The sequence below is a fragment of the Acomys russatus genome, chromosome 3 (genome assembly GCF_903995435.1).
Source record: "Acomys russatus chromosome 3, mAcoRus1.1, whole genome shotgun sequence".
Classification (NCBI taxonomy): Eukaryota; Metazoa; Chordata; class Mammalia; order Rodentia; family Muridae; genus Acomys; species Acomys russatus.
Window position 1 is genome coordinate 84,670,476 of NC_067139.1, and position 13,258 is coordinate 84,683,733.

General features: G+C 52.3%; 3 protein-coding genes across 3 annotated transcripts; 2 read left to right on the forward strand and 1 right to left on the reverse strand.

Moving 5' to 3' along the window:
- Positions 1 to 174: 174 nt before the first annotated feature.
- Cideb (cell death inducing DFFA like effector b) lies at positions 175 to 4,348 on the reverse strand. Its single transcript, XM_051143152.1, has 5 exons — positions 4,152 to 4,348; positions 3,755 to 3,899; positions 1,145 to 1,291; positions 724 to 914; positions 175 to 597 (listed from the first exon to the last, which is right to left on the reverse strand). The coding sequence occupies exons 1-5, from the start codon at positions 4,190 to 4,192 to the stop codon at positions 462 to 464; spliced, it is 660 nt and encodes a 219-aa protein (XP_050999109.1). The 5' UTR covers positions 4,193 to 4,348; the 3' UTR covers positions 175 to 461.
- On the forward strand, positions 3,781 to 8,641 carry Ltb4r2 (leukotriene B4 receptor 2). The gene is made up of 2 exons (XM_051143147.1): positions 3,781 to 3,929; positions 7,328 to 8,641. The coding sequence occupies exon 2, from the start codon at positions 7,343 to 7,345 to the stop codon at positions 8,414 to 8,416; it is 1,074 nt and encodes a 357-aa protein (XP_050999104.1). The 5' UTR covers positions 3,781 to 3,929; positions 7,328 to 7,342; the 3' UTR covers positions 8,417 to 8,641.
- On the forward strand, positions 3,805 to 13,118 carry Ltb4r (leukotriene B4 receptor). The gene is made up of 2 exons (XM_051143148.1): positions 3,805 to 3,929; positions 11,949 to 13,118. The coding sequence occupies exon 2, from the start codon at positions 11,958 to 11,960 to the stop codon at positions 13,011 to 13,013; it is 1,056 nt and encodes a 351-aa protein (XP_050999105.1). The 5' UTR covers positions 3,805 to 3,929; positions 11,949 to 11,957; the 3' UTR covers positions 13,014 to 13,118.
- Positions 13,119 to 13,258: the final 140 nt, after the last annotated feature.

Genomic DNA, 13,258 nt, shown 5'->3' on the forward strand with positions numbered 1-13,258 from the left:
TGTTCATCCCTATGTCTGTCTATCCCACCCTCACCCTCAGCCCCACCCCCCCACCCTCCAAGGCATACTGGTAAACATTTTTGTATTTTTCTTAGAAATAGTTTTATTTTTTAGGGGAAAGATATCTTGAGATAAAGCTAGGGACCTTTGTCATTGGTATGCAGGATTGATCATAGGAATAGGCGTCAGTAAGAACGTAGCAGCTGTTACAGTGGGATTAGGATGCCAGGGGACCAGGTTGTGGTTCTGCAGGATAAGTGGGAGGCAGGACGGTAGGGAAGACAAGCAGCGTTCTTCAGGAAAGCCTACGGCCTAGAGGACCAAGGCGAGGTGGAACTGGGCTCTGTTACGATGGATCCAGGGAGGTACCCATGGTACACTACAGACCCCAAACCTGATGACGCCCTAGAGCCCTCATGGCGTCACATGGAACCAGTCGTGGGGCTCAGAGCACCTTTTTGTTATGAATGGAGGTGACTCTGTCGTTGCCACTGCCATCGCTCCGCCCCCTCTACCAGGTGGCGAAGGGTGGATGAAATTCCAAGCAGCATATGGCCCAGGCCCTGCAGCAGTGAGGACGTCCAGCGAAGGAGCTCCCTGCAGGGGAGAGACGAGAGGGACGATGAGGTGATGAAGGGAAGCCGGGAGCTCATGGGATACATGGGTACAAGCGGGGGACCTTTAACTTGAGGGGCAGGACAGTGTGACATGTTCATCTCCTACCTGAGTACTTTCTTGGGACCAACTCCTTGAAAATCACAGCTCATGGAGTAGAGCCCGTAGAATGTAGCTTTGACATTGAGGCTGCCAAAGAGGTCCCGAGGGCTTTGCTTGTATACGTCAAAGGTGATGCGAGCAATGTCCTTGCTGTGTTTTGGCTTCTCTCGTCCTAGTCCGTATGACAGCATCCCACTCTGTGGGACACCCCCATCATTGAAGTGGACTGTCCCTTACACCCTGACATCTCCCTTCAATCCTGTCAGTGCTTACCAGACCCCCTCCGCCTCCCCAATGTCGTCCAATAGTTGGTGCCCTTCACAACTCTCCCGGCCTCTGCCCCCAAGACCAGTAATAGACTAGGGAAGAAGACTGGGAGGACCAGAAAGGGCTGGAGACCTAAGCAGCCCCACTATGGGCCTCTCACCTTGGGGCTCCAGCTCTGTCCCTGCTCTAGCACCATCAAGCACGTGTCGTCCTCCAGCATCTGGAAGAAGTCCTCACTTTCCACAGCAGTCCCGTCCTCCTCTAGCACCAGGGTTAGTACTCCACTGAGCAGCAGGGTCTCCAGCACCTGTCCAGTGACAAGTGGCCTTGGCTGTCCTGGACTCTCTTTGTAGTCCAGACTGGCCTTGAACTCACAGAGATCCCCCTGCCTCTGCCTCCCAGGGTGCTGGCGTTATAGGTGTGTGCCCCTGTGCCTGGCAGCATCCCTCTCTTTAGTTGCACCATCAGCCTTAGTCACTAGTTGGCCTCAGCTGTATTTCCTCACGTTTTGCCATCTTCCCTGTGTTTGGAACAGGCCGTGGGAGTAGTAGAGCTGCCCCCAAACTCAGTAATTCTGTTAGCCTCCTGGGTCCTGGGGTTGTAGAAGTGAGCGCTCATCTCATTGTTCCTAACAGTGGCAGCTGTTTTGTTTTTTTTGAGACAGGGATTCTCTGTGTCGTCCTGGCTGTTGTGGAACTCACTCTGTAGATAGACCTGGCTGGCTTCAAACTCAAGAGAGCCACCTGTTTCTGCCTCCCAAGTGCTTGGATTAAAAGTGTTCACTGCCTGACAAAAATGGCAGTTCTTGTTAGGGTATTTTGAGTTGTTGATAGGCTTTTTTTTTTTTTTTTTTTTTTCCTTTTTCTCATTTGTTCCTGGTCACCTGCTTTTCCTCACCTCTAAACCACTCCTACTGATGTTAAATGACACAAATCAGTCATAGCCAGATGTGCTAACACCTGCAGCCCTAGCTGCTTGGAAGGCAGAGGCAAGGGAGTCACTGGAGGCCAGAAGTTTAAGACCAGACTTCAACAATTTTGGGCCCTGACTCCAAATATGATTAAAATAAAAACAAAGTCTATCTTCTCTGTCTTATCTACAGTGTCCTCCCGTGTCTTCCTTCCTGTTCTCTACAGCTGTTTTTACTGTTAGCATGCTTAACTTTTTTGTGGCCAAGTGAAAACTTTTGAGCATTAAAAAAAAATGTTAGGGTTAAATCAGGTTAGGAACCATACAGATGAGAACAAAATGGGTTTCAGCTGGGCATGAGGCAGTGAGGGTGACCAGGCCTCCAGCTCCTCTGAGGCCCTCCTGAGGAATACACGGAAGGTGCTGCTGCCCTTTGACTCACTCTTAATACATCTGATTGCAACAGACACCGTTCCAAGGACAGCTTCTAAGAAAGCTTCCACCTACCCTGGGCATGAGGTAACCAAGGAAAGCTACAGTTGCATCTTAGTAGATGTGCCTTCTGATAGAGCTTTTGTGGTAAACATCCTTGAAGCTGCACCTAGGTTGTTCCTCCTGCAACAAAAACCAAGGCACTAGGCCTTTGACCCAACACGTTTACACTAATAGAGGGTCTGGGTCTTAACAAGACCACCTTATATCACTTCCCTTGTGTGGTGGGTGTGGGTGTAGATCAGACATTGGATCCTCAGGAGCTGGAGTTACATGGTTGTGAACCTGACCAGGTGGGTGCTGGGAACTCAACCTGGGCCCTCTGCAAGAGCAGTGCATGTTCTTAACTGCCAAGCCATCTCCAGTCCCACATGTCTGTTTTTGTGGAGACCATAGGAGAAAAGAAAGAGATGGTCCACTCCACCATGATTTGGGAAAATCATCTAGCCTTGAGAAAACACCACCCCTAGGCTGCGTCCCACCTTGGGCAGCCCACCCCGAGTTTTGCTAAAGAAACATCTGCTCAATTTGTCTCTTGACAGAATCCATTACTTTAAGAAGATAAGAGCCAAGATGCACCTCCTCTCCAGTATCTGTCAGCATATAAGGGTTTTCCATTTGTTCCTTTCAGTACCCCTAAATGGCGGGTCATTATGCCCTAGTATAGATAAAGAAACTAAAGGCTAGGGCTGTGCGTTTAGAAGTAAATTGCCTTGGATGCCCAGCGTTGAGAACATTTTTCAAGTTGGGGTTTGTGGCATGTGCCTATAATCTCACTATTTGGAAGGCGGAAGCAGGAGTATTCTGAGTTCAAGGTCAGCCTGGGTTAAAGAATGAGAGCCTGTTTCAAAAGATACAAAACAATGGGGCTGGGCGTGGTGGCGCACGCCTTTAATCCCAGCACTCGGGAGGCAGAGGCAGGCAGACCACTGTGAGTTCAAGGCCAGCCTGGTCTACAAAGTGAGTCCAGGGAAAAAGAAAGAAAGAAAACAAGTTTTAATAAGTTGAATGGCTTCCTAAGGTTTGGCAACTAGGAAGTAGCAAAATCAAGATTTGAGACTGGCTTTTCATAGACACCAAGGCTTGGAATTTAAGTTGGTGGCACAGTTTACATACAAACCACCATAGTGACTTCTGAACCCATTTCTCCAGTGCCTCTTATCTACTGTCCCCCGACTAGCAGAGAAAGCCCACTCCTCAGACAATAAATAATTGACCCAAGTGCAACATAGGTCACTGGGCTTACTGTTTCTTAGACCCCTGTGTGGGTGGCAACCACGTCACCTTCACACTCAGCTCGCCTGGTGGTCACACTGTCTTTGAGTCCCTTGGCTTCCTGTTCCAGGAACCCAGGAGCTTGACCACTTACCTTATCTAGCAGCTCCTGACGGGTGGCAGCTGTCAGTCCTTTCCGGACTGTCCGCTTATGATCACAGACACGGAAGGGTCGCTGAGGTGGCGGAGCTGAGGTCCAGACCCTACGGCCAAACTCAGAGCTTATAGTGGATACTGACCTGGCAGTTGGGAAGAAAACACCAGAAGGGGTAAGGAAAGGGCTGACGAACTTAGTGATCATAGGGGGATGGGATGGCTAGAGGCTCTAAGTTTATAGATCCAAAGGAGAGACTGCGGAGAGAGAGAACAGAATAGCAGTTGACGGGTTGGAGAAATTTGTAGAGGCAGGAAAGTGGGTCTTCCAGGGGCTGAGTTTTGCCTTGTCTGCCCATACCCCCAGCACAGACGGATAGAGAAAGGTTAGAAATCACCTCAGCAGGCCGTTGGGGTTCAAGGCTGAAAGGTACTCCATGGCAGAGGGATGGAGCAGGCGAGTTGCCTCCTTGTGGCCTTGGGGCTGAGCGCTTCCCTTGCTTGGAGGCTAACGTCTTGTTTTCTGTATAAAGCTGAGATCTTAGCCCTGGTGAAAGGAGAGATGAGTCAAGCCTGGACTCTGCACCCCCCTTGCCTGGTCAGTAAGAGGGACAAAGTCTAAGGAGGAGGAGCCTACGTGGAATGGTGGAAGTAGCCACAGCAGCTTGTGTCTCTCTTCAGAGATGTGTTGTGAAGGATGAAATTTGATATTTGATTCCCCTACCCCTTGTCCAAACACAGTTTTACAAATACGAACATAAGACTGGCCACCTTGAGCTGATCTTCGTATCACAGCTTGTGAGAGCGAGGGCAGTTTCTGGCCCACAGCCTCAGAGATGGGTCATTCCATGTGAGCCCTGCTGATGGTGCTGCCACCTACTGGAAAGTTGTGAACTGCAGTCTTTGGAAAAGGCTGGGCTAACGGGGAGGAAGCTTGCAAGTTTAGGATGGGGAGAAGCCATGAGCGAGGGATTGGAAGACTTGGACAGTGAAGGGTGGAGCAGTGTGTCTGGGCGTGGTGTGAGGAAAGGCGGGATTCTGATTGATAGAACCAGCATCATCAGGATCCTGTCTGGGCCCTGGCACTTCTGTTACTGCCTCCTTGGTTGGAGAAGAATTAGCTAACCTTTTTTTTTTTCCTGGCTTAATTTTCCAGAAATGCTGGCTTCAGGGCCATGAGCCGGCACTGCTCTCATCTTTTTTGGTTTGCTAATTAATTAATAATATCTCTCTCCAGCTATGATTCCCACTACAAGGATCAAATTTTAGTGTGTGTGTGTGTGTGTGTGTGTGTGTGTGTGTGTGAGAGAGAGAGAGAGAGAGAGAGAGAGAGAGAGAGAGAGAGAGAGAGAGAGAGAGAGAGAGAGAGAATGCATAAGAAAGCTGGAGGACAGGGCTGGAGAGATGGCTCAGAGGTCCTGAGTTCAAGTCCCAGCAACCACATGGTGCCTCACGACCATCTATAATGTGATCTGATGCCCTCTTCTGCCCTGCAGGTGTACATGCAAGCAGAGTACTGTGTACATAATAAATCTTTAAAAAAAAAAAAAATACTGGAGGAAAACCTCAGGTGCTGCCCATCTTTTTATTTATTTATTTATTTATTTATTTTTTTAGACATTGTCTTTCATAGGACTGGAGATCACCAAGTTGGTTAGGATGGCTGGTCAGTGAGCCCCAGAGATATACCTGTTCCCAGCACTGGAATTATAAGCCATGCACCCCCTTTAACATGGTTTCTGGGTGCTGAACTCAGGTCCACATTCTGTGTGGCAAGGACTTTGGTGACTGAACCTCTTCTCAGCCCAGAGACTTCAGTTGTATGTCCCAGGTTTCATCTCTGATCCTAGTCGTAGCCACGATGGACAATTGCACAGAACCCCACTCCTTAAGTGAGCGCACTCCTTGTTTTCCTGCCTGGAAGCCTTCTAGGCTCTCCCAGCTGCCCAGCTTCCTGTGTCCTGAGAAACACAAAGTGCCTGGACAGCTCTGTGACCTAGCCAGCTTCATTTTATGTGGACTTTTCAGGTACCAATAAAGAGCAAATACGGAGGAATTGATGCCTCTGGAACAGTCCTCCAGCAATGGGGCATGCCCCAGACTTCTGCCTCAGGTTTTCTGTATACCTGTGGTTCTGATGGCTGCCGATGGAGTGCAAAGAAATGCACCAAATGGCTCCCCTCTTCCTGATCTTTTAAATTTTTAAAAATTTATGCATGTGTGTGTTTGTGTATGTATGTATGTGTGCGTGTATATATGTACGCATGTATGTATGTCATGTGCAGAGGCCAGAGACTATGTTGGAATCTGTGGAGTTCCATGGATAGTTGGGAGCTGCCTAGCACTCATGCTAGGAAACAAACGCAGCAGGAACAGCAAATGTTCTTAACCACTGAGCCACCTCTCCAGCCCCTCCTCTTCTTGATCTTAACACACTCCCTCACTCCCGTGTGTTATGATCCTTCCCGGCACCCCCGCCCCCCCCCGCCCCGCGCCAATCAGCGTGTAAGCTCTTTGTACCTACATGCATAGCCTCTTCCCCCAGGACTGAGCATCACGCCTTACACGGAAAAGTTGTCCAACTCAGTAACAGCTGCAGGGTGAAGGGACTCTGACAGGCCCCCAAGTGAGATCGAAGCAGAAGAGGAAGAGAAAGCTTGGCGGGGGTGGGGGGCGGGGGTAGTGGGGAGTGAGGGGCTGGGGGGGGGGGCAGGACGCTGAAAACACGCAAAGGTAGAACAGTAGCTTGTAGAGCGTGTTGTTTGTGTCGCCTTCTCTGTGGACCGCAAGCCAAAAAGGCTAGAGAGCCATAGACTCCCCCCCCCCCAACATGTCTCTGGCTTCCACATGAGAAAATGAATAAATAAAAGATCAAGAAGAAGACTGGCAGGACTGGCGCCAGAGGTGGAAGGGATGTGCCAGCAGCCTTTGGCAGCGTGCTCCCTCTCTTCTCTGTGGGCCTGTGCTGTGCCTTCTCTGCACCTCTTCAGCCTTATCCTGTTTCCTGGGGAGGCTGGCCTCCACTTGCCTGGGCCTGTCAGTGATGGGAAGGACTAGGATGAAGGAGGGCCAGGAAAGGCCCGGGATGAGCACCATCTTGTCCCTCTTCATTCTTGCCTCATCCTCTGCAAATGTGACAGGCCTGGGGCAGGATTGGGCGCCTCATCCACAGTGGCTTCATCTGTCAGTCTCCCTAACCCTCTCTAGACTCCCCCCCAACGCTGTTCTTCCCGTCAGGGTAAGTCGATCTGCTCTTTCTCCTTTGCACTGAGATTTAAAGAATAGGGTTTCGACTGAGAGGGGGCTACGCAGAAAGCCAGAAGTGGAGACGGTCATTGTGTGCAATGGGGACTGGGGAACGCTGGTGCCTTGGTCCCAGCGGCTTCTGGGAGCACGCCACCAGCAGGGGAGGTTTGCTGACTGGGAACAGGGCCCACAGGTTCTCAGGAGCTGTTTGAATTGGTTTTCTGGGAGAAGCGAGGTTGGGGGAGGCACAGTTCCTTCTCATCCACCATCAGAGGTAGCGTGGGCCTTTGCCCAAATCCTGAATGTCCCATCCCGTGGCTTCTTGCAGCCTGCCTCTAGGAGGATGTCGGCCTGTTTCCGTCCGCCTGGGAATGAGACCCTGCTGAGCTGGAAGACCTCGCGGGCCACTGGCGCCGCCTTTCTGCTGCTGGCGGCGTTGCTGGGACTGCCGGGCAACGGCTTCGTAGTGTGGAGCTTGGCGGGCTGGCGGCCCGCTGCGGGTCGGCCACTGGCGGCCACACTTGTGGGGCACCTGGCGCTGGCCGACGGCGCGGTGCTGCTGCTCACACCGGTCTTTGTGGCCTTCCTGAGCCAAGAGGCTTGGCCCCTGGGCCAGGTGGGCTGCAAGGCGGTGTACTACGTGTGCGCGCTCAGCATGTACGCCAGCGTGCTGCTCACCGGCCTGCTCAGCCTGCAGCGCTGCCTAGCCGTCACTCGGCCCTTCCTGGCTTCCCGACTGCGCAGCCCGGCCCTGGCCCGCCGCTTGCTGCTCGGGGTCTGGCTGGCTGCCCTGGTGCTCGCCATCCCGGCAGCGGTCTACCGCCACCTCTGGAAGGATAGCGTATGTCAGCTGTGCCACCCATCCGAGGTGCACGCCGCTGCTCATCTGAGCCTGGAGACCCTGACTGCCTTCGTCCTGCCTTTTGGGACTGTGCTCGGCTGCTACGGCGTGACGCTGGCGCGGTTGCGGAGCGCGCGCTGGGGATCGGGGCGACACGGCACGAGGGTGGGCCGTCTAGTGAGCGCCATCGTGCTGGCCTTCGGCTTGCTCTGGGCCCCCTACCACCTAGTCAATATCCTGCAGGCGGTGGCCGCGCTCGCTCCACCGGAAGGGCGCCTGGCCAGGTTCGGCGGGGCGGGCCAGGCGGCTCGCGCCGGGACTACGGCTTTGGCTTTCTTCAGTTCCAGCGTCAACCCGTTGCTCTACGTCTTCACTGCAAGGGATTTGCTGGTCCGGGCAGGGCCCCGGTTCCTTACTCGGCTCTTTGACGGTTCTGGGGAGAACCGAGGGGGAAGCCGCTCTAGGGAGGGTACCATGGAGCTCCGAACTACTACTAGGCTGAAAGTGGGCCAAGGCAGGGGCAATGGAGACCCTGGAGGCGGGGTCACCATGGAGAAAGACAGTCAGGAATGGTAGACAAGATCCCAAACCCTATCTCGGGGCTCTCCTACCACTTTCCTTTGTCCCCAGAGCTCTGGAGTACTTGGGGACCCTCACCTGACTGCAGTTTGGGTTTGGCTGGATCAGAATTACTCTATCTGGCCCAGATTCCTCCAAACCCTGGGATTGCGAGGTGTATGTTCAAAATTTGTGCTCGTAGTACAGCCTGGATCCAGGTACCAACACTGCTTACATGTTGCCTGTAGCTATTCTTGTGAAATACACTGGGAAGCCATTAGCTGATGGCTGAAGTGTGCTACCTCATTCTCCACTGAAGTCAGGTCAGGACTGGACCGTGCCAGCCTTCAGTGGCTTTCCGCCCTGCCTCCACATCCAAGTTACTTACTCTGGGCTTCTACGTCAGTGGCGTTCCTCACCCTTCAGGCAGAGGCAAAGAGATAAGAGGAAACCCAGCCTTCAGGGTCATGTTAGGAACACCAAAATCTGGGTTGGAGTGACCTCTGAACTAAGGAGGAAGTGTTTTTAGCAGGCCTAGTCTCTGGTGGAGGAGGAAAGACTGCTTCCCGAGGAAGATGGAGTGAGGGTGCGAGTAGGGGTAGCCCAAGAGAAAGTGCAAAGGCAACCCACTGTCCACTTCAGAGGGTTCTGGATGACCCTGGGGTCTAAGCCAGGAGCTTCATTCCTAAACACAAAATTCTTCCTGTCCTGTGGCCTGAAGGGGAGCTTCCTGAACTTCCCCTGTGTGTTCTTCACCTTACACACCCCAGTGTGGTCAGAGAGCTCTTCCTCAACTCTGCCCTCAGTTCTTGCTGCGGTTTCAGCCTCCTTTTCATCATATCCTCTGCTCGACAGTCACTGAGTCAGTACTGATCTGGCTCTTCTCAGTGTACAGGGCATCGGAAAGTGTAAGGTACCCCCGTGGCCACCAGTAATTATGCCTTTCCTCTTTTCTGAGAAGTGACAGGCTGAAAGAAAGGCAAACAGAGAGAGGCTGTTTATCTTCCCAAACTCTTAGCCGCTCTTACGGTAGGGCTGGAGTGAGGCGTTGCTGCTCCTGTGCCACTGCGGCTTCATTCTCAGCATATCCACTTTCTCTGTCAAAGTTGAAACTAGACGGTGCAAGGCTGTAAGGATGCAGGAAAGAAATGGTGCCAACCCTTGCCTAGCACCCAGTAGGAAAGCCCAACAGGGCTGCTTAATGGTCAAGAGGTCAGGGGAAGGGGAAGCAATGGTATTAAGGAAATCACTTAGACTTCAGCTTCTCTCAAAAAGAACAGAGAGTCGGTGAACCTGTAGTGGGCGAAGCTGGCGATGGCTTGTCTCCTGTAACCACACAAAGATCATGGTCTGACTTAAAGTCACGAATGCTGCCCCCTTCACTGATTTTTTTTTTTCACATTTTTTCCCCAAGACGGGGTTTCTCTGTGTAGCCTTGTCTGTACTGGACTTTGTAGAGCAGGCTGGCCTCGAACTCACATCAGTCCACCTGCCTCTGCCTCCGGAGTGCTGGGATTAAAAGGTGTGTGCCATCACACCTGGCTTTTTTTCACATTCTTATTGATATTCTTTTTCTTCTCTTCCCCCTCCATGTGTGTGAATCTGTCTCTCTCTCTCTCAGTCTTCTCTAGCTCAGGGTAGCTTTGACCTCAATATGCTGTTTTTATATCCTGATGTTACCTAACCCACAACAATACCCAGAACTTAGACCGTCAACCTATGCTTTCCATCAATCTAAAAACGACACCATGTTTTTAATGTGAAGTGCGAAGATAACATATTTTAAAAGACCAGCAGTCTCAGCCTCAGCCTGTGTTCTTGCTCCCTTCCCCAACGAGACAGTTCATTGGTTTGTTCACGTCTCCAGTCTAGACCTGCGTTTCTAGGCCACACCCAGCCAACTCACTCCTGGCGCCCTGCTTTCCTATCTCACTGCCCTGTCCTGGGTACTTCTCACTTGGCCCCACCCAAGGAGCCTTCCTCTCTTCTGGGCTGCTCAGGAACACAAAGACCGTCCCTCCCCAACATCAAAGGAGGGTGTGGAGTTTTTCAGCCTCAGCCTCAGGAGGATGCTCCTTCCCCCTCTTCTGCTCTGTGGTACTTCCTCTCCGGCTGACTTAGCTGACAGACCTAGAAGTGGGACCAAGATCCTAGCACTAGGACAAATTTAGGAATTGTCTGTCAAAACGACTTTGCTCTGACCCTAGATGTGGCATTGGCTTTGCATCAGCATCTGGAAACCCTTGTAAGTATCCCAGGGATGGTGTGTGTATGTGTGTGTATGTGAGTGTGTCAGTGTGTTATGTGTGGGAGTATATGTGTGTGTGTTATATAAGTGTATGTGTGTTTGAGTGTGTATGTGTGTGTGTCAGTGTGTTCTGTGAGTGTGTTGTGTGTGGAAGTGTGTGTTTGTGAGTGTGTGTTTGTGTGTCAGTGTGTTCTTTGTGAATGCATCAGTATGTTATGTGTGGGAGTGTATGTGTGTGTTTGTGAGTGTGTGTTTGTGTCAGTGTGTTGTATGTGTTATATAAGTGTATGTGCGTTTGAGTGTGTGAGTGTGTCAGTGTGTTATGTGTGGGAGTATATGTGTGTGTGTTATATAAGTGTATGTGTGTTTGAGTGTGTATGTGAGTGTGTCAGTGTGCTCTGTGAGTGTGTTGTATGTGGAAGTGTGTGTTTGTGAGTGTGTGTTTGTGTGTCAGTGTGTTGTGTGTGCTATATAAGTATATGTGTGTTTGAGTGTGTGAGTGTGTCAGTGTGTTCTTTGTGAGTGTGTCAGTATGTTATGTGTGGGAGTGTATGTGTGTGTTTGTGAGTGTGTGTTTGTGTCAGTGTGTTGTGTGTTATATAAGTGTATGTGTGTTTGAGTGTGTGTCAGTGTGTCAGTGTGTTATGTGTGGGAGTATATGTGTGTGTGTTATATAAGTGTATGTGTGTTTGAGTGTGTATGTGAGTGTGTCAGTGTGTTCTGTGTCAGTGTGTTCTGTGTGGGAGTGTGTGTGTATGTTTGTGAGTGTGCGTGTGTGTCTCTATATGTGTGTGTGGGGGCAGGTGTAGCTTGGAGAGATGGTGAGAGAGAATCCCCAAAGAAAGCCTGACTACTGTGAAAGGCTTTGTCCTCAGGGCCTGTCCAAGTCTCAGTTCTTTCTGGTGCACCCTGGTCAGCTCTACAGAGAGTGGGTGGGCGACTAGAGAAAGCCAGCAGCGCCTCTCAGGAGACAGAAGAGCTAGCCTTTCAAGGGGTGCAGCAGTCCTGGGGAAAGTCTCTCCGGCTGGTGTTGGGTTCCAAGGTCTCTCAAGGGAAAGAGTGTGAAAGGCTTTGGAAACGCTGTTGTTGCTGGGTGTTTTGCAACTGAGTCTGTGGTGAAGAAGGGGCCCCACAGCCCCGTGAGGAAATTAGTCTTTCTATTCAACCAGGGCCCTTTAAAAACAGTGAGGTTGACAGTGATGGGTGGTGTGTTTGAAGTTGCCTCTGAAACTTCTGACTTTGGGGACCCGAGTACTCAGCTTCGGCTTTCTCCTCATGGGTGTGTCCACTCTCGCTCCCCAGGTCCTCCTGATGGCTACAAACAGTACATCTCCTGGCGCACCTTCTCCTGGTGGCATGTCCCTGTCTCTGTTACCTATTGTCCTCCTGTCCGTGGCCCTGGTGGTGGGGCTTCCTGGCAACAGCTTTGTGGTGTGGAGCATCCTGAAGACCATGCAGAAACGCTCTGTCACCGCCCTGCTGGTGCTGAACTTGGCGCTGGCCGACTTGGCCGTGTTGCTCACTGCTCCCTTTTTCCTACACTTTCTGGCTAAAGGCACCTGGAGTTTTAAAGCGGCCGGTTGCCGCCTGTGCCACTACATCTGCGGGGTGAGCATGTATGCCAGCGTCCTGCTTATCACCATCATGAGTCTGGACCGCTCGCTGGCAGTGGCCCGCCCCTTTGTGTCCCAGAAGGTTCGCACTAAGTCCATTGCCCGATGGGTGCTGGCAGGCATCTGGGTGGTGTCTTTTCTGCTGGCCACACCGGTCCTTGTGTACCGTACAGTAAAATGTAACAACAAGACTCTGATCTGCGATTCGTATTACCCCAACAACGGACATAAGGCCTTCCATCTGCTCTTCGAAGCCATCACGGGCTTCCTGCTGCCCTTCCTGGCGGTGGTGGCCAGCTACTCCGACATCGGGCGCAGGCTGCAGGCTCGGCGATTCCGCCGCAGTCGTCGCACCGGCCGCCTGGTGGCGCTCATCATCCTGGCTTTCGCCGCCTTCTGGCTGCCTTACCACCTGGTGAACCTGGTGGAAGCTGGCCGCACGCTGGCCGGCTGGGGCCAAGACAGCCCCGCGGGGCAGCGGCTGAGGCTGGCCCGCTACGTGCTCATCGCGCTGGCCTTCTTGAGCAGCAGCGTGAACCCGGTGCTGTACGCGTGCGCGGGCGGCGGCCTGCTGCGCTCAGCGGGCGTGGGCTTCGTAGCCAAGATGCTGGAGGCCACTGGCTCCGAGGTATCCAGCACCCGGCGCGGAGGCACCCTGTGCCAGACCCAGAAGGCCACACCTGCCTGTCCTGAGCCGGGCCCCACCGACAGCTTCATGACCACTTCCACCCCTCCAGAGTCTTCTTCCAAGTGAACTGCAGTCAGTAGGCTGGGTGGAAAGACACTCATAACTCTGGCCTGACCCACTTCTGTCACTGGAGGAGAGCAGGCTGGGCACTGAGCACAAGCGGAAAAGAGGGGTGGGTGGGTGGGGTGAGTCAGGGCAGAGAAACAGCATGTTCTGGTTTGGCTTCTGCGGGCAACTTTACGATTAAAACTAAAATCTGAAATCAGGTTAAGCCTGTGAGTGAGGTATGTATTGTGGGGGCACTGGGGTGT

Excerpts from the sequence above, each read along its gene's own strand:
- Cideb (XM_051143152.1), bottom strand. The coding sequence starts at position 4,192 with ATGGAGTACCTTTCAGCCTTGAACCCCAACGGCCTGCTGAG. Across the intron at positions 915-1,144 it reads GACAGAGCTGGAGCCCCAAG|AGTGGGATGCTGTCATACGG; the intron begins GTGAGAGGCCCA and ends GGTGTCCCACAG. Across the intron at positions 598-723 it reads GGTCCCAAGAAAGTACTCAG|GGAGCTCCTTCGCTGGACGT; the intron begins GTAGGAGATGAA and ends TCTCCCCTGCAG.
- Ltb4r (XM_051143148.1), top strand. The coding sequence starts at position 11,958 with ATGGCTACAAACAGTACATCTCCTGGCGCACCTTCTCCTGGTGGCATG.
- Ltb4r2 (XM_051143147.1), top strand. The coding sequence starts at position 7,343 with ATGTCGGCCTGTTTCCGTCCGCCTGGGAATGAGACCCTGCTGAGCTGG.